Genomic DNA, 26,885 nt, shown 5'->3' on the forward strand with positions numbered 1-26,885 from the left:
AGACTCAGAGGCGAGGCCAGAGGCCAGTGAGGCTGCTGTTGCCAGGGGACTCAGGTGGCTGCAGTGTCATGCTTTTCGCATTCTCCAGCTGTTTTGTGCGTGTCATGTACCAGTATGATGACATTCTTAGGGGAGAGGGGGACCGGGAACCAGAGCCAGGTTGCAGCAACCTGAGGAGTGAACAAGGGGAGCCAATGTGTAGACCCTTAACCCAGATAGCCTTTCCTGGGGAGGCGGAACATTTGGGAAAAGACAAAGGGCGGTGGCTTGAAGGGTGTCAGGGCTGAGAGAGAAAGGTGTTCTCTTTCACTATGAAGTACACAGCAGTGAGGGTGTGACCCTGGAAATGCAGCACTTAGGTCAGGATACTCAACTGCTTTGCTCATCAAAACCCACACCTGTCACATTAGATCCCACGTTAGGCTCCTGGGACTGTCTTCCCGACTCAGAGTTTGCTTGCGTTCCGGTTCATCTGTGCACCTGGGCAGTGGGTGGGGGGCACAGTCGTCCAGCATCTCCACACTGGCTCACCCCAGCGACTGTTTTTGTCCTGGTCCTTCTCCTCTGATCACCCTCGTGACGTCACGCTCCTCGTTAGGCAGTTCAGAGGGATCATCAAATGACTCCACTGTCAGAACCGCCAGTTCCTATGCCAAAATAGAACTGCAATATCATGCTAAGTTTCTGTCTAGATTTCTTGAAACTATTCCTCTTTATTTTCGTTGGCATGGCTAATTACTAGTATCTATTCATGATACCATACACTTCCAACGCCCAGAAAGGAGAGCGGGAGCTGCGGGAGGACACCAGCATTAACTGGCTAGCCTTGGATGCCTACTGTTGTGTGTCAGCTATTTTTGAAAGGTGGCCATGGAAGAAGGTGTGGAACATTTGTTGACCACCAACTATGTCCTCGCTGCTGTGGGCATTGCTTTCCACACCTTGCTGCATTTATTGACCACAGCGATCCTATGAAGTGAGTTTTATTGAAGTCCCCATTTTACAGACAGAGAAAGTCGGCATAGTGAGGTTATCCTTGCCCATGGGTTTGTACTCCGGCAGCTGGGTTCTAGGGTCTGCTCACAACATCACCACCCAGTACACCCTGGGAAGTGAACACAGAGTAGGGAGATGGGTGCATGGCTGAATCTCAGAGTCAGCCAGGGTGAGGATAGGAATTAGGAAAGGCTCTAGATGTCACACTAAAGCATTGAGGCCTGGGCTGGGGAGTGTTGGGAGAGGCCAGATGAAAGCAGGGGTTTGGGTAGAGTGGTGGTGGTGTTGGGAGGATGAGGGGATGGAGGGGACAGGCCCCAGGTGAGGCCAAGGGCCAAGGTGGCCTGTGTCTAAGATGTGTTTCTGAAAGACCAGCTCCTCCTAGAGCTGGATCAGAGGACAAGATGGCTGAGATGATGAGTGTGGGCTTTTGGCCTGAGGCTCCCGAAAACAGAGCTGGGTGCCTTCAAGGACTGAGGAGAGCTGCCCAGCCAGGAGTCAATTTAAGAGATGAAGTCGCTGGAGGTGGGACATCTTGCTGGAGTGCTAGGGCTGTTGCTGGTGGTAGCTGGAGCCCCGAGTGGGTGATGCATTAGGGAACAAAGAGGAGGGCGTGCTGGGCACAAGGCTCTGCAGGTCCTCTCTGCGTCCTGCAACTCGATTCTCGGGCAGAGCATTTCTGTTAATTAAGCTTCCAATTGCGCTGGACTAACCATAAGAAAGCAGCCTGGTTCCTGCCCGTGCAGAACTGAGGTTAAACAATCCCCGAGGCCAACATGCAGGGACCGGTGGAAGCAAGTGTCCTAGGGAGAAAGGGCCGAGTGCAGAAGAGGACTCGTCAAGTGGTGGGGCCGTAAGATGAGGTGGGGACCAAAGCTGAACCGAAAGGAGAAAGAGTAGAGGTGAGCTAGGCCCGGAGATGGGTCCCAGTGGGAAGGAGGCTCTGAGCTGGGGATGAGGCAGCCCCTCTGAGCCGCTGCTTTACAGGTGCACGTGCGGCAGGCTTGATACCTGGCTGTGATGCGGATGTGTAGGGGGACACCCAGTAGGTGTGTCAAATGAGCCAGACCTGTGAACTCTCACTCACTCACTGTTTTCTCATCTGTGCATTCACTCACGAGTCAGCGTATACTGCTGGGATGAATCAGATCCAGTCCCTGACCTGGGGGCCCCAGGATGTGATGAAGAGGACAGAACAGAGACATACAAATATCAACATGCAGTGTCACCATAGGTGATGAGCAATGTGCTGGCCCCCGACTGTGCTAACTCCTTGGCACGTGGCCTTGAGTTGTAGCTCTGAGGCCACTGGGAGTCAGCTGCAAGCAAGTGCGTGATCACTGCCTCCCCTCCCCAGTCAGGGGTATGACCTTGACTCACCTTTGGGGAACTTTCAGGCAGGGCAGTACCCAAGAAGGAATTGAGGGTAGGGATACTTACCCTTCAGAACCCCAAGGCCACCCCAGGGTAGTTGGTACCCCCAGCTCCTGTGATGATCAGAAGCAGTCTTAATCAGACCACCCAGCTTCTGCTGTACTTGATGTCCTTAGACACCTCTTCTCCCCCGACACTACAAGGGACAGGGTATGGCTTATTCAGGAGTAGCTGGTTCAACTGCTCTGAGGTCCTGGGCTAGAGCCAGCTTCTCTCACCTGCTCCTAGGATGCAGGAAATACCTTCTGGCCATCTGCCTGAGTCAGCCCGAGCACTTGGCAGCTGGGGGAGCCAAGGATGTGTGCTGCTGTCTCTCTGTGTCCTAAGTCAAATCACCAACTGAGTGAACCCTGCCAAGGCAGAGTGAGGAAAGAGAACTCGATGTTCTTTTTCAGAGTTCAAAAATAGGCCTTTTTAAGTTTTGAGGAAGATCTAGACTTTTTTTTTTGTAAGAAATCACATTCCCCTGTGCTAAATTCAGCCCTGCCAGTATCTACAAAGAATGGAGCAGCAGGCAATGTTGATGTGCTGTGTTTCTGTCACTCATTCCTGGTGACACGGAGTGTGCAAAACCAAGCAAGGAGAAAGTCATGGTTTGGTCCTTGGGTCAGGAGAAGGGAATACTGGCTTCGGAGCCACCGGGCAGTCTGCTCAGTGGTGGAGATTTTACTTGGCCCCTCCCCGTCCAATCGTCCTCCCTCTCACCTTCTTAGAACTTTGAAAAGTGAAAGTAAAGTTGCTCAGTCGTGTCCAACTCTTTGCGACCCCGTGGACTGTAGCCTACCAGGCTCCTCCATCCATGGGATTTGAAGAATACTGGAGTGGGTTGCCATTTCCTTCTCTTTGAACTTTAATCTCCTCTGAATTGCAAAGTTGTTTTATTTCTTCTTATGACTGCTATTGATATACATTACCTCCTAGAATATATGTCGTCTGTCTTTAGAATTCTGAGGTCGAGGGGAAATGTTAGAACTTTAGACCAGTTGGTGACCTAGTATGTGGAGGTGTGGGTGAGAACATTAACTTAGAAGCCAGGAGGGTCTTCACCAAATCGTCTTTGACCAACCATTACCCTCTTGAGTTGACTCATTGGAAAAGACTCTGATGCTGGGAGGGATTGGGGGCAGGAGGAGAAGGGGACAACAGAGGATGAGATGGCTGGATGGCATCACTGACTCGATGGACGTGAGTCTGAGTGAACTCTGGGAGTTGGTGATGGACAGGGAGGCCTGGCGTGCTGCGATTCATGGGGTCACAAAGAGTCGGACATGACTGAGCGACTGATCTGATCTGACCCTCTTGAGCCTGCCAGAAAAATGGGGGTTGACAGTACCTGTCCTGGATGCTACTCGTAAAAATCAAACACTATAAGACGGTGAGAAATTGTCATGTGGCTATTAAGGCCCATGAGAAGGTAAGAGATCATCCCTCAAACATGATCCATTTTAGAGGTGAATAGACTGAGGCGCAAAAAGTGGAAGTCATCTGGACAGGGTTACTCAGTAAATTAGTACCGAGGCTCACCCAGAGTCCAGGTCTCCTTCCTCCATCCCCCAGCACTTCCTTGTAACCTTCCTGCCTCGGCCCCCTCTTTCTGGACCATTATGGAAAGCTATCATTCAAGCACAAAATGCATTTTCCATTTTCCCACCACTCTATACACTCTAAGCCAGAGAAGCCATCTGAGGTTACATCTTTCCTATGATTCCCAGCAACCTTTACAAACTGTTTTTCCAACCCTAAAACCCAGCAGCAGCCCAGAACCACCATCAGAGCCGCTGTCTGGGTGGGGCTGGAAGAGCCCACCCCAGAAGGTGACTCCAGGTGATCTGATGCACCTGCTGCTGACTCAAGCCTCAGCTCCCTCTGCCCACGGAGATGCAGCCTAAATTAAGGCCCAAAGAGCTCAAAACAGTGCAGAAGCCTCTCTCCTTACCAGTTCTTAACGATGAGCAGGCAGGTCTAATTTTAGCAGAGAAGACTCATAGAATGTGAGAAACAGAAGGGACTTTCAGATCATCTTGTCTTGTGGTTCTTAGCTCCCACTGAGCATCAGAAATCATCCAAAGAGATTAAAAATACATCTCCAGAGATTAGATCAGTTTGTCCAGGAGGACCACTGGTATTGTAAAGTTCCTGGGTCATTTGTATGTGTAGCCATGATTGAGAACCAGTGGTCTAGTCTTACCCCTCGTTGTACAGAAGAAGCTGAAACCCAGAAAGGGGAGTGGACTTATCCAAGGACACAGCAGCATCAAAGGCAGAGTCAGGACTGGAACTTGGGTCTCTTGACTCTTCACTAAAGCTTCCCATGTTATCTCTCTAACTAGAAATTGCATCTAATGAAATGGCCAGGGGAATTTTTTTTTTCTTTTTAATTAACAAATGTTTACCAAATCATCTTCTGAAAGAGGTCCAAGACAGAGAATACTCTTCCCTGATCTCTGGAAGCCCACAATCCAGTAGGGGAGACACACATATACCCAGATAGCTGTAACACAGTTGACTATGACTGTGAAAGGGACACCAGATGCTGTGAGAGAGCTAGAGGGAAGGTGGAATCCAGGAGGACTTCTGGGAAGGAAGCATTATTCTAGACTTAAAGGATGGGGATGTAGAGTTGTTGGATCAGATACTGGATGTTCAGTTGGATTTGAATTTCAGATAAACAATAAGTTTCTCATGGAAAAAGTTCTCAAATTCTGAATGGGGCACACTCATATCAGAACATTATTAATTGTTTATCTGAAATTACAGCTTAACTGGGTATCCTATAATTTTATTTGCTAAATCTCAAAACTCTCTGGTGGTGGGGTGGGCTGCATTTCAGCAGTGGGTAGTGTAGATGGAAAGAGGCTCACCAGCAAATGGGTGGCATTGGCAGAAGCAGGAGCAGCCACTGAGCAGTGACCATTGGTGTTGCCAGAGCAGAAAGGGCCTGTGCGAGGAACAAGGCTACTGAAGCAGGGCCGGCCCAGGGATGGTGGCTGAAGCCAGGCTTTGGGGTCACAAGGCATCGTCCTCCCAAGTGAACATTGCACCAGCCTCACAGTCCCACAAGCCTGTCCCTCCCCTCTGTGGTCAACGCTCCGCATTCAGCCTGAGTAGCAGGAACCTGAGTCAGACCATCTCACTCCCTGCTCAGGCCACACCTAGAAAAAGATATCTGAACCTCTTATCTCGACCTAGAAGGCCCTGTACGGTGTGACCTGGCCTATTTGAATCAAATCTACTCCAAAGCATTGTTGTAAAGATTCAGGGGGATGATGTCAGGCAGTGTTCTCAACCTTGGCTGCCCACTGAAACCACCTGGAGAGCTTTTTACATTTTTATTGGAGTATAGTTTTGATTGATTTACAATGCTGTGTTATTATGCAGAGCTTTTAAAAAGGCAGATGCTTGGCCCCAGCCCTGGGGATTGTGGTTTCCTTGGTCTGGGGTAGTCTGGGCATCAGGAGTTTCAAAAGATTCCCAGTGATTCGGGTGCACAGTGATTGAGGGTCACTGCTGGACCGTGTGCTCTCTAGCCCCACAGAAGCAGCCGGTGAGGGTGTGGTGCCCTCTGCCACGTGTCCAGCTTCAGCTCCGTCTGTCTTCAGTTTCCCCCTCTCTCCCTGGCCGGTGGCTTCCTACCCACCATCCCTCTGTCCAGAATATTCTACCTTCTTTCTTTTCACTTGGCCAACATCTCATCGCTCCCATCCCTCTGTCCTCTTCTCCCAGAACACATTGAACTTTCTCTTTACAACACTCAGCATACTCTGCACTTACATTTTCAGTTGTGACTTGCTTAGTCTCTAGTTCCCTGCAGATTGTAGGCTGCATGGCAGAGGCCCTGTATCTCTTATTCCTCGCTATCCCCACCCCACCCCCACCCCAACCCAGAGCTGGACACGTGATGCTGGCACTCAGTAGATGCCAAACAAATGAATGGATGAAAGAATGACTGATCAGGAGAGGGATACAGTCAGGTTTGCATTTCCAGAGAGGTCTTTCTGACTGCTCTGTGCTGTATGCTGCTGGGGGAGGGTCGAAAGAGACCGAAGCCAGCATACCAGTGATTCCGCAGCTGGAATCACTGGCGAGAACTGATAGGGCCCTGACCAGGACAGAGCTGATGGAGTGGGAGATGGGACAAGTGAGAGACCCGGTACAGGAGGGTGAGGATTTGGGGGGAAGGGTGCCATGTGACTGAGGTTCTACCCCAGGGGACAGGCAGGATGAGATGAGAAACAGGAGTTCTGTTTTGGTCAAGTTGGGTTGGACATGTCAGGGGGACACCTAGGAATCTGAGGCCAGGGACTAGAGACACCTAGGCTGGGGACAGAGATTGGACAGCCACATCAATAGAGGCAAGGGTAAAAACCAAAGTGTTTCTTGCCATTTCTGTGAGCAAAACTTCCTGGGGCGTGGAATGTCTGTGCCTGGGAAGCTGTCTGTCTGAGAGGCGCGTCACGGGCCCTTGTGTCCCTGCAGCTATCCTCGGCATGCACACGCTCATGAGCAACCAGCAGTACTACCAGGCCTTGGGCAGCAGCTCCATCGTGAACAAGGAGGGACTCAACAGTGAGTACCGGCCCCGCTCCCTGCCCACTGCGAGGGCATCTCGGAAGTGAGGAATCCTCCAGAGTCTCGCTACCTCCGCCCACTCTCTGCAATCTCATTGCAGAAGATTTCAAATTCTACTAGCTAAAACTGCTCACCTCTTCTTTTTACTCTCCTGGGATCCTTGTGACTTGATTACAAAGGCCTTCCCCATCCCAATATTATCAGAACATCCTCCTTTATTTTCTTCTGTAAGTTTTAGAGATTTACTTCTTATTCTCCACTTCTTAATCCTCCTGGGGTTCATGTTTGTGTGTGGTGTGAAATGAGATCAAGCTTTCATTTTCTTATATCAATATTCCATTGTCCCAGCACCACTCCTCGCAAAGTCCGTCCTCTCACCTCTGGTTTGGGGCTCCACCCGGATCATAAATGTCCATGTGTCCACACGGGTCTGTCTCTGGGCGCCCCTCCTGCTCCACAAGTCTCCTTGTCCTTTCCTGTGCCAACATTACATTGTCTGAATTTCTCCACTGTGTTGTTTCAAGCTGGTAATTTGGCCCCAAAGAGAAATGAAGGCACCCACAGCACAATTACCCTTTCCTCTGGAAGGCCTACACGTTTCTTTCCCACCCAGTCTTCGTTTTATCCTCACAGGAACCCACTGGGTAGAACGACTGTTCACACCCTACTGTGAGGACACCGAGCTTCAGGCAGTTTAGTGAATTCACCTGGTTCTTGCAGGTTGGCAGATGCATTGTCCAAGCAGGGCCCAGACTCCAGGCCCCATCCATCGCCATCCTCCTCCAACCCGTCCCCTCAGTAACCCCCAAGAGGCCCAGCCTTCCATGTCCCTGAGCTCCACCGCCACTTCCTTCTGATGTCCTTGTGTCGAGGGGAAATGACGCCCCATCTCTGTGAGCCATCTCCCTGTTGTCGGTCACTCTAGGTGTGATCAAACCTACACAGTACAAGCCTGTGCCTGACGAAGAACCAAATGCCACAGACGTGGAAGAAACACTGGAGAGGATAAAGAACAATGACCCAAAACTTGAAGAGGTCAACCTCAACAACATCCGGGTGAGGCCCCCTTCACTCCACTTCCCCTGTTGTGGGAGTGTGGGGGAAGCCGAGTCCACTCAGACCCAGACAGCCCAGACCAGACTGCACACAGACACCAGTGTCCTGCTTGGACTCTGGGTCCTTCTGGATCAGGAATAGAGGCAAAATTTTGGGGTAGGAGGACAGTATAAACCAGGACAGCCCATCATCTTGGTTTCCTTCGGGGCCTGACATCAGACCCAGATGTTCACCACAGCCAACCCAGGTTCGACTCTGGAAACCCACCACCTTATCCACAACACTGAGAGCTTCTCAGAGATAAATCATGAGTCAGACACATATGGCTACACGGGATCTGAAGGCTGGAAAAGCCTGGTGCCCACCACGTTCGTGGGGTAACCCAAGCCTGGGGAGGGGCCTAACCCTGAACCTGTGTCTCCTGCACGTATTCAGCCTCATTCTGCAACCCTAGATGGGAACCATTGGCCCAGTGTCCAAAGCCATACTCTAGGCTGTTGGCCTACATCTCTTTGGACCCTTCCTGTGTGACCACCAGGCAGAGCGGAGACGGGTGGACAGGCTGTGGGAGGAATGCAGGAGCAGGCCCAGCTGCCTGCTCACCTGCTCAGCCCGGGAGCCAGAGAGATTAGTTCTCAGGGGGTGTGGATGTAAGCTAAGAAGTGGGCCCCTCACTTCCCAGCTCGCTTTTCCTTTCTTCTCCGCTTTCTTTTAAGTGGCTGCCAGCCTCGTGGCATAATCAGATTGGAAACCTGCGCCTGCAGTGTCTCCTCCACCTGGCCTCCCTGAGCTTTGCTCCCATGGGGGATAAAGTGACGCTCTGAAATGCGAGATCCATTCGGGTGCCTCCGCTATCTGCCGTGTGCGCCGTGGGAGACACTGGCACAATTCAGAACTGTGCACCCTGGCAACGTCTATGGGCTCAGAGAAGCGTGGGATGGGGGGACCTGGCCACGGCCCTGTGCCTTCTGGAGCCTCAGGGGCCTCAGAAGTGGGCCTCAGGGCCCACTGTGGGGCCTCAGGCAAGGGCTCGCCCTTTTCAGGCCCATTTCCCCTCTGCATGTGAGGCAGTTGGACTAGGTCAGTGGTATTCACTTGAGATTAAAAAAATAATAAATGCCAATGCCCAGTCCCTCTCCCCACAGAGATTCTGATTTTATTGGTGCAGGGCAGGCCTGAGCATCAGCATTTTATGAAAGTTCCCTAGCACCTCCGATGTGTGGTAGGGCTGAGACTTTCTGGGACAGATGTCTCTTAAAGATTGTCTAGGGCAATGCCCCACCTTAGTTTACGGAAACAAACTCAGAGAGGGGCAGACTCCCCCAGAGTCACACAGCAAGTCAGAAACATTGCCTGCTGCACACACCCACAGGCCTGAGCTCTCGGCACAACACTCTCCTGCACCTTTGCCTTGATGTTTTCCTGCTCCTTCGGTCTCTGCATGTACAAAGAGAAAACTACAGGTGCTACCTGCAATGTTCAGGGAGGACTTTCTCAATCTGTTTACCAGAAAGTTCTCCCCAAATCTCAGCCATCTGGGGCAAAGCAGGAACCCTCTGCCCATTCAGCTCTTTGGTCAGAGACATGCTGGACATCAGGTTGCATCAGGTGGTGAGAGAAGTACTGTCCCATCTCTCTGCCCTGCCTGCCCCTAGCAGGGCTACTGATCACTGCTTGACTTTCTCTCTGCAGAATATCCCCATACCCACTCTGAAGGCGTATGCAGAAGCCCTCAAAGAGAACTCGTATGTGAAGAAGTTCAGCATCGTGGGAACACGGAGCAATGACCCTGTGGCATTTGTATGTACCTTTCTGTTCTGTTGCCTTGAGAGTGGGAGGCATAGAAACAGGAAAGTTGACATTTGTGGCCTCAGGACTGGCCATGTGCCACCGATGAAGAACCCTGTGTGGTGAGGTGTGATGTGGTGAAAGACACAGGGCTAGGAGCCAGGAGGGAATGTGGACAGAACAGCCATTAGCCAGGCACCATCTGTACATTATCCTAGTTAATCTCCACAATCATCCCAGATCCCAGAGGTGCAGGGCTCCCCACTTTACAGATGAAGAACGTGGGGTAGAGGGAGCTCAGACAACTTGCTTTGTCCAAAGTTTCACAGCAAGTGAGAAGTGGAGTTGAGATTTAAATGCAAGTCACGTGGACCTTAAAGTTGGATCTCTGTCTCCACTCTTGTGTAGACAAGGGCCTGCCCCTCCCTGGTCCTCAGTTTCTCCATATCTAAAATTATTGTCTTCATTGGTGGTTCCCAGTGATCAATTTTATTTGATCTTTCCTGTGTCTTAAAAATAATTCTGATTAGATTCAGTTCATTCAGTTCAGTCACTCAGTCATGTCTGACTCTTTGTGGCCCCTTGGACTGCAGCACGCCAGGCTTCCCTGTTCATCACCAACTCCCAGAGCCTGCTCAAACTCATATCCATTGAGTCAGTGATGCCATCCAACCATCTCATCCTCTGTCGTCCCCTTCTCTTCCTGCCTTCAATCTTCCCCAGCATCAGGGTCTTTTCCGATCAGTCAGTTCTTCGTATCAGATGGCCAACGTATTGGAGTTTCAACTTCAGCATCAGTCTTTCCAAAAAATATTCAGGACTGATTCCCTTTAGGATTGACTGGTTTGATCTCCTTGCTGTCCAAGGGACTCTCAAGAGTCTTCTCCAACACCACAGTTCAAAAGCAGCAATTCTTTGGCGCTCAGCTTTCTTTATAGTCCAACTCTCACATCCATACATGTCCACTGGAGAAACCATAGCTTTGACTAGATGGGCCTTTGTCAGCAAAGTAATATCTCTGCTTTTTAATATGCTGTCTAGGTTGGTCATAGCTTTTCTTCCAAGGAGCAAGCGTCTTTTAATTTCATGGTTGCAGTCACTATCTGAAGTGATTTTGGAGCCCCTAAAAATAAAGCCTGTCACTGTTTCCACTGTTTCCCTGTCTATTTGCCATGACGTGATGGGACTGGAAACAGTGGAAACAGTGGCTGACTTTATTTTTTGGGGCTCCAAAATCACTACAGATGGTGACTGCAGCCATAAAATTAAAAGACGCTTCCTCCTTGGAAGGAAAGTTATGACCAACCTAGACAGCATATTAAAAAGCAGAGACATTACTTTGCTGACAAAGGTCCATCTAGTCAAGGCTATGGTTTTTCTAGCAGTCATGTATGGATGTAGGAGTTGGACTATAAAGAAAGCTGAGTGCCAAAGAATTGATGCTTTTGAACTGTGGTGTTGGAGAAGACTCTTGAGAGTCCCTTGGACTCCAGGAAGGCCAACCAGTCCATCCTAAAGGAGATCAGTCCTGGGTGTTCATTGGAAGGACTGATGCTGAAGCTGAAACTCCAGTACTTTGGCCACCTGATGTGAAGAGCTGACTCACTGGAAAAGACCCTGATGCTGGGAAAGATTGAGGGCAGGAGGAGAAGGGGACGACAAAGGATGAGATGGTTGGATGGCATCACCGACTCAATGGACATGGGTTTGGGTGAACTCTGGGAGTTGATGATGGACAGGGAGGCCCGGTGTGCTGAAGTTCATGCGGTTGCAAAGAGTCGGACATGACTGAGCGACTGAACTGAACTGAACTGATGGGACTGGATGCCATGATCTTCGTTTTCTGAATGTTGAGTTTTTAAGCCAGCTTTTTCACTCTCCTCTTTCACTTTCATCAAGAGCTCTTTAGTTTCTCTTCACTTTCTGCCATAAGAGTGGTGTCATTTGCGTATCTGAGGTTATTGATATTTCTCCCTGTAATCTTGGTTCCAGTTTGTGCTTCATTCAGCCCAGCATTTCTCATGATGTACTCTGCATATAAGTCAAATAAGCAGGGTGACAATATACAGCCTTGACGTACTCCTTTTCCTATTTGGATCCAGTCTGTTGTTCCATGTCGAGTTCTAACTGTTGCTTCCTGACCTGCATATAGGTTTCTCAAGAGGCAGGTCAGGTGGTCTGGTATTCCCATCTCTTTCAGAATTTTCCACAGTTTGTTGTGATCCATACAGTCAAAGGCCTTTAGCGTAATCAGTAATGCAGAAGTAGATGTTTTTCTGGAATTATGTTGCTTTTTCTAAGATCCAACGGATATTGGAAATTTGATCTCTGATTAGATTAAATTGTATTTATTATAAAGTAGCCATCAACTCCTTTTCTTAAAATATTCAATGCATATTTATGGAGTGTTTATGTCCAGCACTGAATTAGGCTCTGAGAATACAACTGTGACCAAGATAGTCACAGCTCCCACTTTCATGAATGTAATGGTTCATGTAGACAGATAAAGAATAACAGTACAGTATGATTACTACAATACTAATAGCAGGTTAAAAGGTACATGAATTAGCCTACCAGCCATGGCAATTAACCATTTAGTAGCAATAAGTTTTGTTGATAGCCACAAAATAACTTGCTGGGATTTCAACTGGGATTGCATTGAATCTATATCAAAATGGGAAGAACTGGTATCTTGATAATATTGAGTTTTCTTGTACATGAATAGGGAATATATCTCCATTTATTTAGTTCTTCTTTGATTTAATACAACAGGGTTTTATAGTTTAGCTCCTATAGATCGTATACATATTTTGTTAGCTTTATACCTAAGTATTTCATTGTTTGAAATGAAATTGTTTGCTAATGTAAATGGTATTGTACTTTAAATTTTACATTCCACTTGTTCATTGCTATCTATGGGAAAGCAGCTGACTTTTCTTTATTAACCATATCCTACAACCTTGCTATAATTGCTTATTAGGTCCAGGAGTTTTCTTTGTTAGTTATTTTGTATTTTCTGTGTAACCAATAATGTCATTTGCAAACAAGTGCAGTTCAGTCACTGAATTGTGTCGGACTCTTTGCAACCCCATGGACTACAGCATGCCAGGCTTCCCCATCCATCACCAACTCCTGGAGCCTGCTCAAACTCAGGTCCATCGAATTGGTGATGCCATCCAACCATCTCATCTTTGCAAACAAAGACAGTTTTATTTCACCTTCCCAATTTATATGCTTTTTATTTCCTTTTCTTGCCTTAGTGCATTGGACAGAACTTCTGTTACAGTATTGAAAAGAGGGTTGAAAGGGGGCATCTTTGCCTTGTACCTAATCTTAGAAATAGTTTCAAATTTCTTACCACTAAATATGAAGTTAACTGTAGGGTTTTTTGTTTTTTGGTAGATAATCTTTATAAATTTGAGGAAATTGCTCTCTGTTCCTAGTTTACTGAGACTTTTTATCATGCATGGATGTTGGATTTTGTCAAATGCTTGTTTTGCATCTATTGAAATGACTGGTTTTTCTCTTTTAGCTTGTTGATGTGATGGAATATCCCACTTAGTCATAATTCAAAATACTTTATGTTGAGATTTCTTATTTGATCCATGTGTTATTTAGAAGTGTGTTGCTTAATCTCCATGTATTAGGGGAGTTTTCTACTTATCTTTTTGTTATTGAATTTCTAGTTTGATTCCATTATGGTCTGAGAACAGACATTGTATGATTTCTGTTCCTTTAAATTTGTTATAGTGTGTTTTGTGGCCCAGAATGCGGTCTATTTTGGTGAATGTTCCAATGTGCGTGAGAAGAATGTGTATTCTGCTTTTGCTGGATGAAATAGTCTATAGATGTCAATTATATCTAGCTGACTGATGGTGGTGTTGTGTTCAGTTATGTCTTTCCTGGTCTTTGACCTGCTAGAGCTGTCCATATCCATAGAGGTGTATGGAAGTCTGCAGCTATGATAGTGGATTCATCTCTCTCTCTCTTTGCAATTCTATTAGTTTTTGCCTCATATAGTTTGATGCTCTGTTATTAGGCACATTCTCATTAAGAATGGTATGTCTTCTTGGATAATTGACCCCATACTATCCTTCTTTATCCTGATAAATTTCCTTACTTTGAGGTCCATTCATAGCAATCAATTATTTTCTCATTTTTAAAATACATAGGACATTTCCTTGGTTGTTTTCGAAACGATAGAAATAGCTCATAGTCTCTCACTGCTGCCAGTGGAGAACCTCTGGTTAGATGTTCTCTGACCTCAGGATGTCTCCAGCACAGCTGGCAGTCACATGCTGTGTCCACTGCTGTCACTGGATCAGAAACCAAGCCCATCTGTGCTGGCAGTCAGCTCAGCTCCACAAATATTTACGGGGAATTGACTCTGTGCCAGGTCAACAGCTGATGTCATACCCTTCACACCAGGATACCCATTGTTGAAGATGAAAATACTTCTGGGACAATTGGTAACAAGCTACCGGAGCTCCATTAGCGTCCGCACTGCCTGCCACAGCTCTTCTCCTGCCCATTTCTTTACTCTGGTCCAGCAGACAGAGTTGACACCTGGTATGACACTGCCTATAGGACCAGCTCAGTCACTAGTATGTCGACTTGGATCAGCCTGCTATACTTACATACTGGCTGTCAAGTATTTTGATTATCAGGCCACACCTTTCCTGGGGAGCAAGAGGGATGCTGTGGGTGGGCACAGATTGGGTCCATCCCCTCAGGAGGGTCCAGCCTACGCAGGGTTGGAGAGGAAGCTGACATGTCATCCCGGGGCACACGAAAGCAGGGGAGCTGAGGATTTGGGCTCTGAAGGCATCCGAGGAGCTGAGCCTTGCGAAGGCTTCAGCAGGCAGGGCCAGTGGGACGGGCATTCCTGGACCAGATCGTCATTTCAGACAACCAGGACCCACTGATCTTACATCCTGGCTCATCAGCTGCTGGTGTCTCCTTTCCACCATGACACATCGTTTCCACCACCTGCTAATTACTTCATTTCCTCCAGAGGCTCTGATTGTCATCTACACCCCCTGGCTGAAGTCCTCCAACATGCTGGGGCCATCCGAGCTCCTGTCTTCCGATTTGCCCTGGTCACTTGCCCAGTGGGATGGCTTCCCAGGCTCCCCTCTCTGCTGTTCAAAGAGAATGACAACTCCATGGAATTCCAACAGGGACACAGAAAAGACAAGTTGAAAGTATATAGGGAACTTGGAACTCCAGTAGTCCAGTGACCAGTGACTGAGGACCTACTATGTGCTGAGCACTGTATGGGTGGGAGGTTCCCTTGGGGTGAACGAGGTGCACCAACAGCCCACCAAGAGTATATAGGCTAATGGAGGAGACAAAACCTCTATAAAAACAACTCTAAACACAGGAACACAAGTTCCATGAGGGAGGTTATGGATAAAGTCTGTGAGGTTCAAGAAGGCAGGCACAGCAAGCTAGGGGGAAAGACTCTTAGAGAAAGGGGCATTAGAATGGCCTGGAAGGATGGACAGGGTTTCAATGAGTGAAGCAGAAAGGAAGGGCATTCCAGGTGGTAGGGAAGGATGAGGAAAGGCAGAGCAGAGGGAGAGCGCTGGGTGCCGGGGGGAACTGAGAGTAGCACCAACAAGAGGGTAGCTGGAGTTGAGGCTGATCAGGGCAAGGGAACCAGGTAATAGAAGATTTGGATGCAGGTTAAGGAGCTGAAACTCTCCAGCTGGGGTTTGGAGCCACAGCAAGCCAGAGGGGAGGAGAGACACAGAATGGTGCTTGGTGAAGGAAGTTGAGGAGATCTTCTTCCTGGTCCCTGACTGTGTCTGAGGGACTCTCACTCCCAGCAAGGCTCCCTCAGTATTTTAGGTTCTACCCACAGGGGTTCCAGCCTTGATCAGGTAATTCACGGTACCCTACCTTTTCTCCTATGGTCCAAGGCCCTTGCCGAGATGCTCAAGGTGAACAAGGTGTTGAAGACACTGAACGTGGAATCGAACTTCATATCCGGAGCCGGGATCCTGCGCTTAGTGGAAGCACTTCCGTACAACACTTCTCTGGTGGAACTGAAGATCGATAACCAGGTGAGATGGGCAAGGGCCTCCTTGTGTCCTTCACCTGATGCTTGCACTTCTGCACTTGTTCATTTGCTGCTGTATGGACTGGACAGAGCAGATGCTGCTGCTTATGAAAGCTCCAGAGCCCAGCTTTAAAGAGACCTCCAAGGTCATCCAGTCCATACCCTCTACATGCTCACAGTTCCTTCTTCATCATTCCCACCAAGTGCTCCACCAGCTTCTGCTTGGGGACCCCTAATGATGGGAGGCTCACTTTTTATTGAGATCACCCCTTTCATTTTTAGTGAGAATATCCTTCCTTATATCCAGTAGAAGTCAGCTCCCTATAAGTCCTGTTTGTTGAGTTTAATTCTGTTCTCTGCTGCATACAGGGTATATCTGATGCACAGATCTTATAAACCACTGGAGCCTTCCTCATTAGGCAAAACAACACCATTTTTATCCATCACCCCCCTACACCACTCAGTGGGCTTTTGAATACCATCAAGGTTATTCCCTGGGCAAATTCTAGTTTGCCTTTTTCCTTACAGGGTTATCATTTCTCTATAACTTCCGTAGTTCAGTCATTTATCTTCAGGGCAACCATTTCAGTTCTAACTTTCTAAGATGATACTAATAACAGTATCATGTCTGTTGCACATGTTGAGGGTTCCCTGTGGGCCAGGCTATGTGCTGTGTACCTTATACACATCATCTCTGATCTTCCCAACTGCCCTGCAGGATGTGAGTGTTATCGGTCTCAGTTTTCAGAAAACAAAACGGCTCAGAGAAGCTGAAGGCTAGCAGCTTTCTCAGGGCTGCCAAGCAGCCCTGAGAACTTTCAGAAGCAGGATTTGAATGCAGGTCTCTGACTCTGAAACCCACTCTTTTCCAGTATACCATGTCGCTTCTAGTGCTAAAATGCTTTATTCTTTATGGTTTGATAGAGAACTTGCTTTTTTTCCCTACATGAAAATGTTTGCTGAATGGTCATATAAATGTGTGTATAGGAAAAAGATTGGATGAAATAGAACAAAATTGTGTACAGTGGTTGTCCCTGAATGAGATTATCTCTACTTTTTATCCTCATTAAAAAAATTATACAAATATATAGAAAAGTGCATAGAAGTTAAATCCACAGCTTAATGACTCATATAGGCAGGTAACCTGTGTCAAGAGGTTAAGCATCACCAGCTTCCAGAAGACTTTGGCGGTCCCTTCCCTGGTGGCTCAGATGGTAAAGAATCTGCCTGCAATGTGGGATGCCCAGGTTCGATCCCTGGGTTGGGCAGATCCCCTGGTGAAGAGAATGGCTACCCATTCCAGTATTCTAGCCTGGAGAATTCCATGGACAGAGGAGCCTGGTGAACTATATAGTTCATGGCGTCAAAAAGAATCGGACATGACTGAGAGACTAACACTTCTCCCAATCTTAAACCTTCACAACTCTTCACAGTTTGCTCCCTACTTACTCTTACGGCTCCATGACTTAGAGCTATTCTTTTCTCTCCCCAGGAACGTCCTCCCCTGCCCTGACCCCTTCTCTGCCTAGAGAAATCCTCCTCTTCCTTCTGGATTTGGTTGTAGTCTCTCCTCCCAGTGGTTCTAGAGCCAGCCTGAACCACCTTGCTGGAGCTAACTGTACATATATCCCTTCCCAACTCCACTTGAGTGATGGCACACTGGTAGTTACTCCTAGTGAGAGTATTAACACTGTGGATGTTGGCAAACACTACAAATCCAACCTTTATTTCCCCCCCACAAGAGCCAGCATATAACTGCTTTCTCCCTTCAGCCTGCCACAGGGCCTCTGAGCCTCCCCGCAGAGAGAGTTTAAGAGCTCCTTCCCTGGTTCTCCTAGCACCTTGGCTTCCTTCTGAACTTCTCAGAAGTGGGGGCTGTGTCTAAGTCATCTCCATATCCCAATACGCAGTTCAGAACTTGGTCCCGCAGTGGCACTTGATAAACAGGGCTGCGCTGGATGGTTGTATATGTTGTCCACTGTACAATGAGGAGACAGGGGACAAAACCCAACTCATAATCTACTCTTTAAAACTTCATACAGGACTTTATTCATCCAGAGAAGGCACTTTTCTCTAATTCATAAAGAGAGGCCATATGAGCCTGCAGCAGCCGTGTCATGTGAACTTGCTGCATTAAATTCTTTCCATCTCTCACATGCCAGTAGCCTGCTGCTGTAGCACCCATTCCCAGCCCCCATTGCTTCCATCCTTTCTTCCATTGCTGACCCTGCTTTATTGCAGGCAGAGGGGGCAGATGAGATGGAACAAAGGCATGTAACATGCCTGGCAGTAGCCTTAGGCCAAGCCCTGGGATTGGCTACTCATGTGATACCAGGCCTACCCGGGCAGGGAGTCTCAGCTGAAACCTGATTCCTGGGACAGAATGTCGGCCAAAGATGACCCAGAGCACTGGCTTCAGGTCATTCTGGTGGCAGCTTACAGGGAGCAAGCTGCCCACTTCCCCTCCCAGTGCTTCCCCCCAAAGACAGAGCCCATGCTGACCATCACCCTCAGCCCGGCTAAACATCCATGCAAGGCTATCCACTTCCCTGAGCCTCAGTTTCCTCATTTGTAAAATGGGGATAATGAGAATCTCTACTTCTAAGGAGCTAAGAGATGAATACTATGAAGTTGTTCACTTTTATATTTACTCTGAAGGTGACCTAGGGAGTTCACACATTATTCTAAGAGTTAATGTACTGAGCAGGTACCATGTATCCATTATCTCATTTAAGGCTGGCAAAGACTCGCTGGATGGATGTCACAGCCTATCCTAGTATTGTGGATGAGGAAACTGAGGCCCAGGCAGGCTATGTAACCTGCCTGAGGTCATACAGGAAGTAAGAGAGGCAAGGTTAGAATCCAGGTCTATGTGACGCTAAAGTCCATGAACTGTGCCTGTCTGGGTTCTTGAATCTACTGTAGTTTTGTGCAGGTCTTAGTTCTTCTCAGCTGTCCCTTTCCCTTGGTGCCAGGCCAGAGCACTGGTCACCACCTGCTCCCACCTCATCCTAGGAGTGTCTCCCTTTGTTTTATCTCAGGGTTTAGTAAGTGCCTGCTGTACCCAGAGCTGTACGGGGCTCTGTGTGTGAATACTGGCTCTGTCCTCTTGAGATTCCACACTGGATGAGATGACTGACATGTGTATAGTTGATCATTCAGCCAGGTGCTCTAGCAAGCCACACACAGTGGGGTACTGTGGGGAAAATTTTCAGTCAGGAGCAGGCATCAAGGAGGGCTTCTTGGAGGAGGCGGAATTTGAGATAAACTCTAGGGTGGAAGTATGTCAGAGGGTTAAGTGGAGGCCATGGCATCCCCGGTGTAGGGAACCACATGAACAAAGAGAAGGAGAGAGGACAGCTGTAGAATCAATTCAGAATCAACTAATGGGACCGCCTGAGGAAAGCCAGAAAGGGAGCTGAGGGGAGCCCAAAGGGCTGGGAGTGAGTAGTTCGAAGGGAAGTGGCCTGTGGGCTGTCATAAGATGGTTCCCGGCTGGATGGGAGAGGGTTGGGGGCAGGAAGAGGGCATCAGGGCTTGGAGACCAGAGGGGGCTTTGACTACCCACATTCAGGGTGCCTGTGAGGAGGTACTCCTGGGAGCCTGAGTCTAGAGACTGGACTGAGACCTGGAGGGGGAGGTGGGGGGCTGAAACAGGACTCGAGGAGGGGGCTCTGCTGGCTCAGGCTAGGGGAAGGCCATCCATACCTCTCTCAGTGCCCCGGGAGGCATGGGCTCTGGGGGCATGTGGCCAAGAGGAGGTGATGAGTGGCGCTGGATTTATTCCTCGTTCTTGTTAGTCACCGAGGTCCCCAGAGGCCACAGCTTTCTCCTCAGCCCTGCGCCCGTAACCTGTGTCAGAGTCCTCCCTTCTCCTTATTCGGCCAAGGAGACGGACTCGGGGAGTTCTGCCCAGGGTGACACAGAGCCTCACAGGCTGGTTCAGGACACGGACTCAGGATAGGACTCTGAGGCTGCTTGTTGACTCAGCCAGGCTCTCTTTTACTTCCATGCTCTTGCTGCCTGGAGTCACCCTGGTACAGTAGTGAGCCTGAGCATGGGGGGAGGGGCAGGGGGCTGACTGCCGCTGAGAGCGCTGGGACATGCCTAGTCCAGCCCCCCTTTTGCAGATGGGGAAACCAAGGATTTGAGAAGGGATGGGACATGCCCAATGTCACGAATCAAGTTAGGCTCAGAACTGGGCTGGAACTGAAGCACCCAGCTTCCAAACAGGCTGTGTTAATGAACAGACAGGAGAGACCCTCCCAGCACCCAGGAGGCAGGCAGGACACATGGGGTGCCTGCAGGCCCATCCATCCCAAGCTAACCGTGTCCCAAGCAGCAGCTCTTCACCGCTCTTGAGCCACTCTCCTCTCCCACAGAGCTCCCTCCAGCAGGCCCTTCCCAGGACACTTGGGGCATGGGACACTCTCCCTGCCCCTCAGCAGAGACGAGGCCTGAAAATAGGCTCCCTCTCCACATGAAGACATGTGCAAAGTCTAGGGGGATTTCACTGGGTGTCTCGCATTTCATTCCAATATTTGACAGCGAGAATGTGCTTAATATTTTGAAAAGGAGCTAAAGGAAGTGGATCATGTTTTCTTGTTTTTCCAGATTGGATTGTTTTCCTAGTGGAAATAAATTTAGAAAACAAAAGCTATGCTAGAATAGGATCCTGAAGGTTTTCACACATGGTGATACCCATTAATTTTAGATTCCACACTCAGGGCAGCTTTTTAAATGAGGCTGAATATAACTTTTGGTTTTGCAAGATATAAGGAAAACACACTCTTGAAAACCACGAGAGCAAGACCAACTGTGTTTTGTTTTGTTCCTTATAGTTTTAGCTTCTAAGCAGCAGCTCTCCGTCTGTGCATAGTTTTCGAGTCTGTAGTCTCATTTTGCATTGAAGTAATTCAGTCTGGAAGTATTCAGCCTCCTTGAGAGGACAGGCATGTGTCACTGTCCCTTCCTCTAAATGTCAATTATGTTCTTTTACTTACCTCACTCTAAGGGAAAGATGAAATGAAGTCAGTGGAAATAATAGAGAAAATCCTTTTCCTATGCAGATCAGAATAAACAAGAATAAAGATTTGTGACAGTGACGATCTCACACCATGTCAGGTCCCCACTGCAGGCTGTGTTTGGAGAAGCTAGGCAGGAGACAGACTGACCCAGGGGCTCCCTGGCTTCAAATCTCTGACATTTGAAGTCAAACAAGGGATGGAGTCCTGGCTATGCCCCAGCTGTGTCATGTTCTTTCTGTGTAATGGGGGGAAGTCACTTCTTGTATCCGTGCCTCTGTTTCTTTATGTGTAAAACGGGAATAATACTCATACTCGCCTAATAGGGCTATGCCTCATATATCTGACATATAGTCTTTTCTCAATCAAGGGGGGAGATGTTTCTATTGTTAATTAGGCCCAGTCAGTGGTGGAAGGGTGGGATGGGGAGGACCGACATCCAAGAGATTCTAGCTTATGCAAGGAACAACTTTTAACCACTTTCTTTTCCTCTCTTATTCCCTCTCTTCCTTTCCTACTTGAGTTTATTTTTTATTGAAGTTAACTTATACATAGTGAAGCAAATGCATCTTGAGTAGACGACTCAGTGGATTTACGAATTTATGTGTAGCTGTGTGATCACCACCAAGTTCAAGATGTGGAACACTTCAGCACCCCAGCAGGCTCACTCAGGCCCCTTTGCCAATCAGCACCCCGCAAATGCATGAATATTTTAATTCCTGCCATCAGAGACGAGTTTTGCCTGTTCTTAAACTTTATATAAATGGAATCTTTCTGTGTCTGGCTTTTTTTGGTCAACACTGTCTGTGAGTCTATCAGTTATCTCCAGCTGTGTAACAAAGTATGCTCCCTTCCCCCAAAAAACTCAGCCACTTAAAACAACATGAACATGCATTTAGTTCACAGTTTCTGAGTCAGGAATCCAGAAGCAATTTGACTGCATAGATCTAGCCCAATCTCTAATGAGATTACAGTCAAGGCTTGACCAAGTCTGAAGGGTTGACCAATGCTAGAGGAACTGCTTCCAAGTGGCTTCTTCCATGGCTGTTGGCAGGAAGCCTCAGCTACTTGCCATGTGGACCTCTCCATAGGGCTGCTTGAGTGTCCTCATGGTATGGCAGCTAACTTCTCCCTGAGCTAGTGATCCAAGGCAGAGAAAGAAGGAAGCCAAGCCAAAAATGCCTTTTATGAGCCAACCTTGGAAGTTACACAGTCACTTCTGCCATGTTCTGTCTGTTAGAAATGAGTCACTAAGCAAAGCCACCCTCAAGGGGAGAGGAATTAGGCTCTACCTTTTGAAGGGAGGAGTGTCAAAGAATTGCAGGCTTTTTTTTTTTTTTTGCTGCATTGGGTCTTTGTTGCTGCACTCGGGCTTCTCTTTACTGTGCTGTGTGGGCTTCTCATCGCAGTGTCTTGTCTTATTGTGGAGCACGGGCTGTAGAGAGCCCTGGCTCAGTAGTTGCAGTGCATGGGCTTTGTTGCTCTGCAGCATGTGGGATCTTCACAGACCAGGGATCAAACCCATGTCCCCTGCATTGGCGGGCTAATTCTTAACCACTGGACCACTGGGCCAGTCCTGCAGGCATGTTTTAATCAGCAGAGTGAGAATCATTTCTATCCTTTTTCATTGCTGCTGTTTGACCAGAAAGGCCTTTCTAACCAGCAGAGCAAGCCAAGGATAGAGCAGGCAACTCAGAATGGTGTACTCCCATCCCCAGGGGAGTGTGTAAGTGGAACAGAACAATCTGGCAGCTGTAATAAAGGAGGAAATGTTAATATCAGCCAGGATTTGGGACTCTGAAGTTGGATTAGATAATTCCCAAGGCTCCTTTCTGTTGTTTTTTCAAGTGTTCTCAGTTGTCCATATTTTCTGGATTAAAGAAAAGGCCAAAACTGGCCCCATGACATGTATCAAGTGAGCTTCTCGGTGTCCATGGCACCTCTGTCCAGCTCCAGGTCACAGCTCAGTTGCACCTGAGTTGTTGGATGGTTTCATTAAGTAGTGAATCTGATCATCTTCTCCTCAGATTGATAATACATGGTCAGAGTAAAGGCTGAGGGAGCAAGAGGTGTCATACACTCCTGAAGGGCACATCAGTGTTCGTGTCCTTTGGGGAGGGCAGTCACACATTTAATTCAAAATATGCCTGTCATTTTAACCCACCAATACTATATCTCCACATCCAGCCTGAAGAATACTCCTACCTCTCCAGCAAAGCCCACTCCTGCATTGTGTATGACACGGAAAACTGGAAGCAAATGAAATTATCTGTCTCGACTAGGGCATCCCATGAAGCAGTTAGAAGGAATGAGGTAGTTCTCCATGTGCTGACCTGGAAAGATTCCAGAAAACATTAAATGAAAAAGATAAGTTACAGAACAATAAGTACAGTATGAATCCATTAAGGGAAAAAATGAAAAATAAGAAAAATCTGTCTATTTTTGTTACATATTGCATAGAAAAAAAAAAATCCATAGGAACACATCCTGTTGGCCATGGTGGTTTCTTCTGTGGAAAGCGGGTAGGACGATAAATGATGTGAAGGGAGACTTTTAATTTACTCCATCTGCTTTAGTATCATTATTAGAATTGTTAATAATGAGATAATATTTACTCACAAGTGATTTAGTTTTCAAGCATGTCTGAAGTGGGGCAAAAGTTCTTCCCGACCTCCTCTCCCTGGCCCTACTGCCAGAGTCTGCTGCTCCACTTCAGTCTCCCCACAAGAGGCTCCTAAGTGTCTTATACACACTGTCAAGGTCACGTCTTAATTTGTTATGCCATCCCAAGCAAGCTAGTGATAGACTCAATGCAGGCTCTGGAGGCCTTAAAGGTCACGGAGCCTAAGCTTCCCCCAGCAACATCTAGGAGACCCTTACAGGATGCAGTCTGCCATCTCTTCACACACCTCCAGGGACGAGCAGTCCACTACCTCGCCAGCCACTGTTGATGGCAATCTGCAGGCCGAGCCAAGTCTCCCTTCTGAGCTCTTTCAGAGGCACTCGACTGAAGTGGGAACTAGCTCAGGCTCTGGAGTACACTGTGCAAGTCCTTTCTGCAACTGACTAGCTCTGTGATCGGAGGGAAATTTCTTAATATCTGCTTATCATGTCTCTTGTTTATAAGATGAAAGTTTTAAGAATACTACATATTCCATTGGTTTATAGGGAAGAGAAATTGACTTAGCTTATGTAAAGTGCTTATGCCATGCCTAGGACACAATGATCACTAGATAATAAGAGACCAGAGTTTTAGTCCTGACTCTGTCTGCAAGGCCCCCTCTCTCATCTATGAAGTGATTGACGTTCTTCTAGTCTCAGAGTCCCTGGAGAAAGGAAGGGCTTGAGAAGGTAGTAAGTAGGAAGCTTCTTACGATGTATGCACATTTTCTATTTTAATGTAAAAATGTAGTTTGGGTCAGAGATTAACACTCCAGGCAGACAGGCTGTGATTATCTAATGTTCCCTCTGGCACACACCTGACATGTCTGCATGTATTCCAGGGCTGTCGGAGAAGGTGGTGCTGGAGCATCCTCTGAAGTCCTTCCAGCTCCAGCTTCAGCTCTAGCCTTGGCTCTCATTTAAGCAGAGGAAGCACAGCCTGGCTTCCATATACACACGGGCTCAGTTTACTCATCCCCAAGTCCAGGGCTGCCGACCTCCCAGGGAAGGAGGGCAGTCGAATGGGGCAGCTTGCATCTGAGTGCTTTGTGCTCTAGACCAGGCGGCACGATGTGTCAGCTTTGCGAAGCGGCCCCTGCAGTCATTGGCAGTCCCTCCACTCGGGACACTGGTGCTTTTAAGACTAGTCCATCTTGCTTTCTAGCAGAGCTTGCCTGACAAGTGACAGCAAGGAGGGACCAGGCTTCCTGCTTAGTGGGGTGGGCGGGGGACATGCCAGTTCCTTACTGGGGTCGCAGTCTGTATCATCTGCCAGACCAAGCTGGCCAGAGCCCAGGACTGTGCTGGGTCCTTCGAGGACAGGCCTGAGCTCTTCCCAGCACTATCAGAAGCCTTGCCAGATGGGCTGGTGGAATCTTACCGTCCTCCCTCTGCCTGCCCTAGTCAGCAGTTCCGGCTCTGTCTGAACCCACACAAGCTCCGGTGAACTCAGGATACCTGGAAGGAGTTCTTTATCGAGAGTCTCAACTGCAGTTCCACACTTGTCCTTTTGGATATTGGGCTGATGTATCTTCTCAGCCTCCCCAAGTTGCTGTGCACTGATCATATTCCTATTTTTTCCATTCAGTTCAATGCCTTGACCTTGCCCTAGAGATAGGGTATTATGTGCTCCCTAAGGGCTCACGGTCTAGGTTAGCAACCATCCAACAGAATTTTGTGTTGATGGAAGTGTTCTGTATCTGCACCAATATGGAAACCTCTAGCCACTGGCTCTTGCACACTTGAATGCAACTGAGGAACTGAATTTTAAATTTTATTTAACTTTTAATTGAACTATAGTTGCTTTACAATATTATAGTTTCAGATGTACTGTGATTCAGTATTTTTATAGATTATACTCCATTATAAGTTATTACAAGATAATGTCTATAATTCCTTATGCTCTACAAGATGTCCTTGTTGCTTATCTATTTTATATGTGGTGGTTTGTAGCTCTTAATCCCCTATCTGTATACTGCCACTCCCCACTTCTCTATCCCTGCTGGTAACCAATAGTTTGTTTTCTATATCTGTGAACCTGTTTCTATTTTTACTATATATATTCATTTGTATTTTTTTAGATTCCATATACATTTTATTTAGTTAAATTTTTTAAAAAATCAATCAAATATGGGCAGAGAATCTGAATAGTTTCCCATAGAAGACATGCAGATGACCAAGAGGTACATAAAAAGTTGCACAAAATCACTAATCATCAGGGAAATACAAACCAAACCACAATGAGCTATCACCTCACACCTGTTAGAATGGCTGTTATCAAAAAGATAAGAATTAACAAGTGTTGGCAAGCATATGGAGAAAGGGAACCATTGGGCACCATTGATGGGAATTACAATTGGTGCAGCCACTATGGAAAATAGTATGGCTGTTCTTCAAAAAATTAAAAGTAGAACTATCATAGGATCCAGCAATTTCACTTCTGGGTGTTTATCCAAAGAAAATGAAAACACTAATTTGAAAAGATATGTGTCCCTATTCATTACACCAGTATTTACAATAGCCAAAACATGGAAACAACCAAAGTGTGTGTTGCTGGGTGAATAGATAAAGTAAATGTGGTATGTCCAATGGGATATTATTCAGTCATAAAAAGAATTAATTTTTGCCATTAGTGACAGTGTGGATGGATCTAGAGGATATTGTGTGAAGTGAATTCAGAGAAATATAGATACGATATCCTCTCATCTGTGGAATCTAAGAAAAAAAAGAGAGAACAGATTGGTGGTTGCTAGAGGCAGCGGGTAAGGGGTGGGTGAAATGGGTGAAAGATGTCAAAAGGTACAAACTTCTATTAATAAGGTGGGAGGGGGTTCAGGATGGGGAACACATGTACACCCATGACAGATTCAAGTCAATGTATGGCAAAACCAATACAATATTGTAAAGTAAAATAAATTAATTAATTTTAAAAAAAGAAAAAAAGTAACACATGGAGGTGTAATGTACAGCATGATGATTATAGTTAATAATACTATATTGCATATTTTAAAGTTTCTAGGCGAGTACTTTTTTTTTTTTTTGGTTGTGTGGCTTGTGGGATCTCAGTTCCCTGATCAGGGACTGAACCTGGACCACAGCAGTGAAAATCCGGAATCCTAAACACTGGGCCACCAGGGAACTCCCAAGACTAAATCTTAAAAGTTCTCATAATAAGAAACTATGTAGGTAACTGTGTATGGGGATGGATGTTAACTAGACTTAGTGTAGTCATCACTTCACAGTGTATATAAATATCAGATCATTAGACTGTATGTCTGAAACTAATGTTATAT

General features: G+C 47.3%; 1 protein-coding gene across 1 annotated transcript in view; it reads left to right on the forward strand.

Annotated features, from left to right (window-relative positions):
- The window catches only part of TMOD1 (tropomodulin 1), a 68,373-nt gene that overhangs the window by 29,619 nt on the left and 11,869 nt on the right, over positions 1-26,885 (forward strand). The window contains exons 4-7 of the mRNA XM_019966255.2: positions 6,907-6,996; positions 7,925-8,055; positions 9,748-9,855; positions 15,768-15,911. Of these exons, the coding sequence (XP_019821814.1) occupies positions 6,907-6,996; positions 7,925-8,055; positions 9,748-9,855; positions 15,768-15,911 (473 nt within the window). The remainder of the gene's footprint in view (positions 1-6,906; positions 6,997-7,924; positions 8,056-9,747; positions 9,856-15,767; positions 15,912-26,885) is intronic.

The sequence above is a fragment of the Bos indicus genome, chromosome 8, assembly GCF_029378745.1.
Source record: "Bos indicus isolate NIAB-ARS_2022 breed Sahiwal x Tharparkar chromosome 8, NIAB-ARS_B.indTharparkar_mat_pri_1.0, whole genome shotgun sequence".
Classification (NCBI taxonomy): Eukaryota; Metazoa; Chordata; class Mammalia; order Artiodactyla; family Bovidae; genus Bos; species Bos indicus.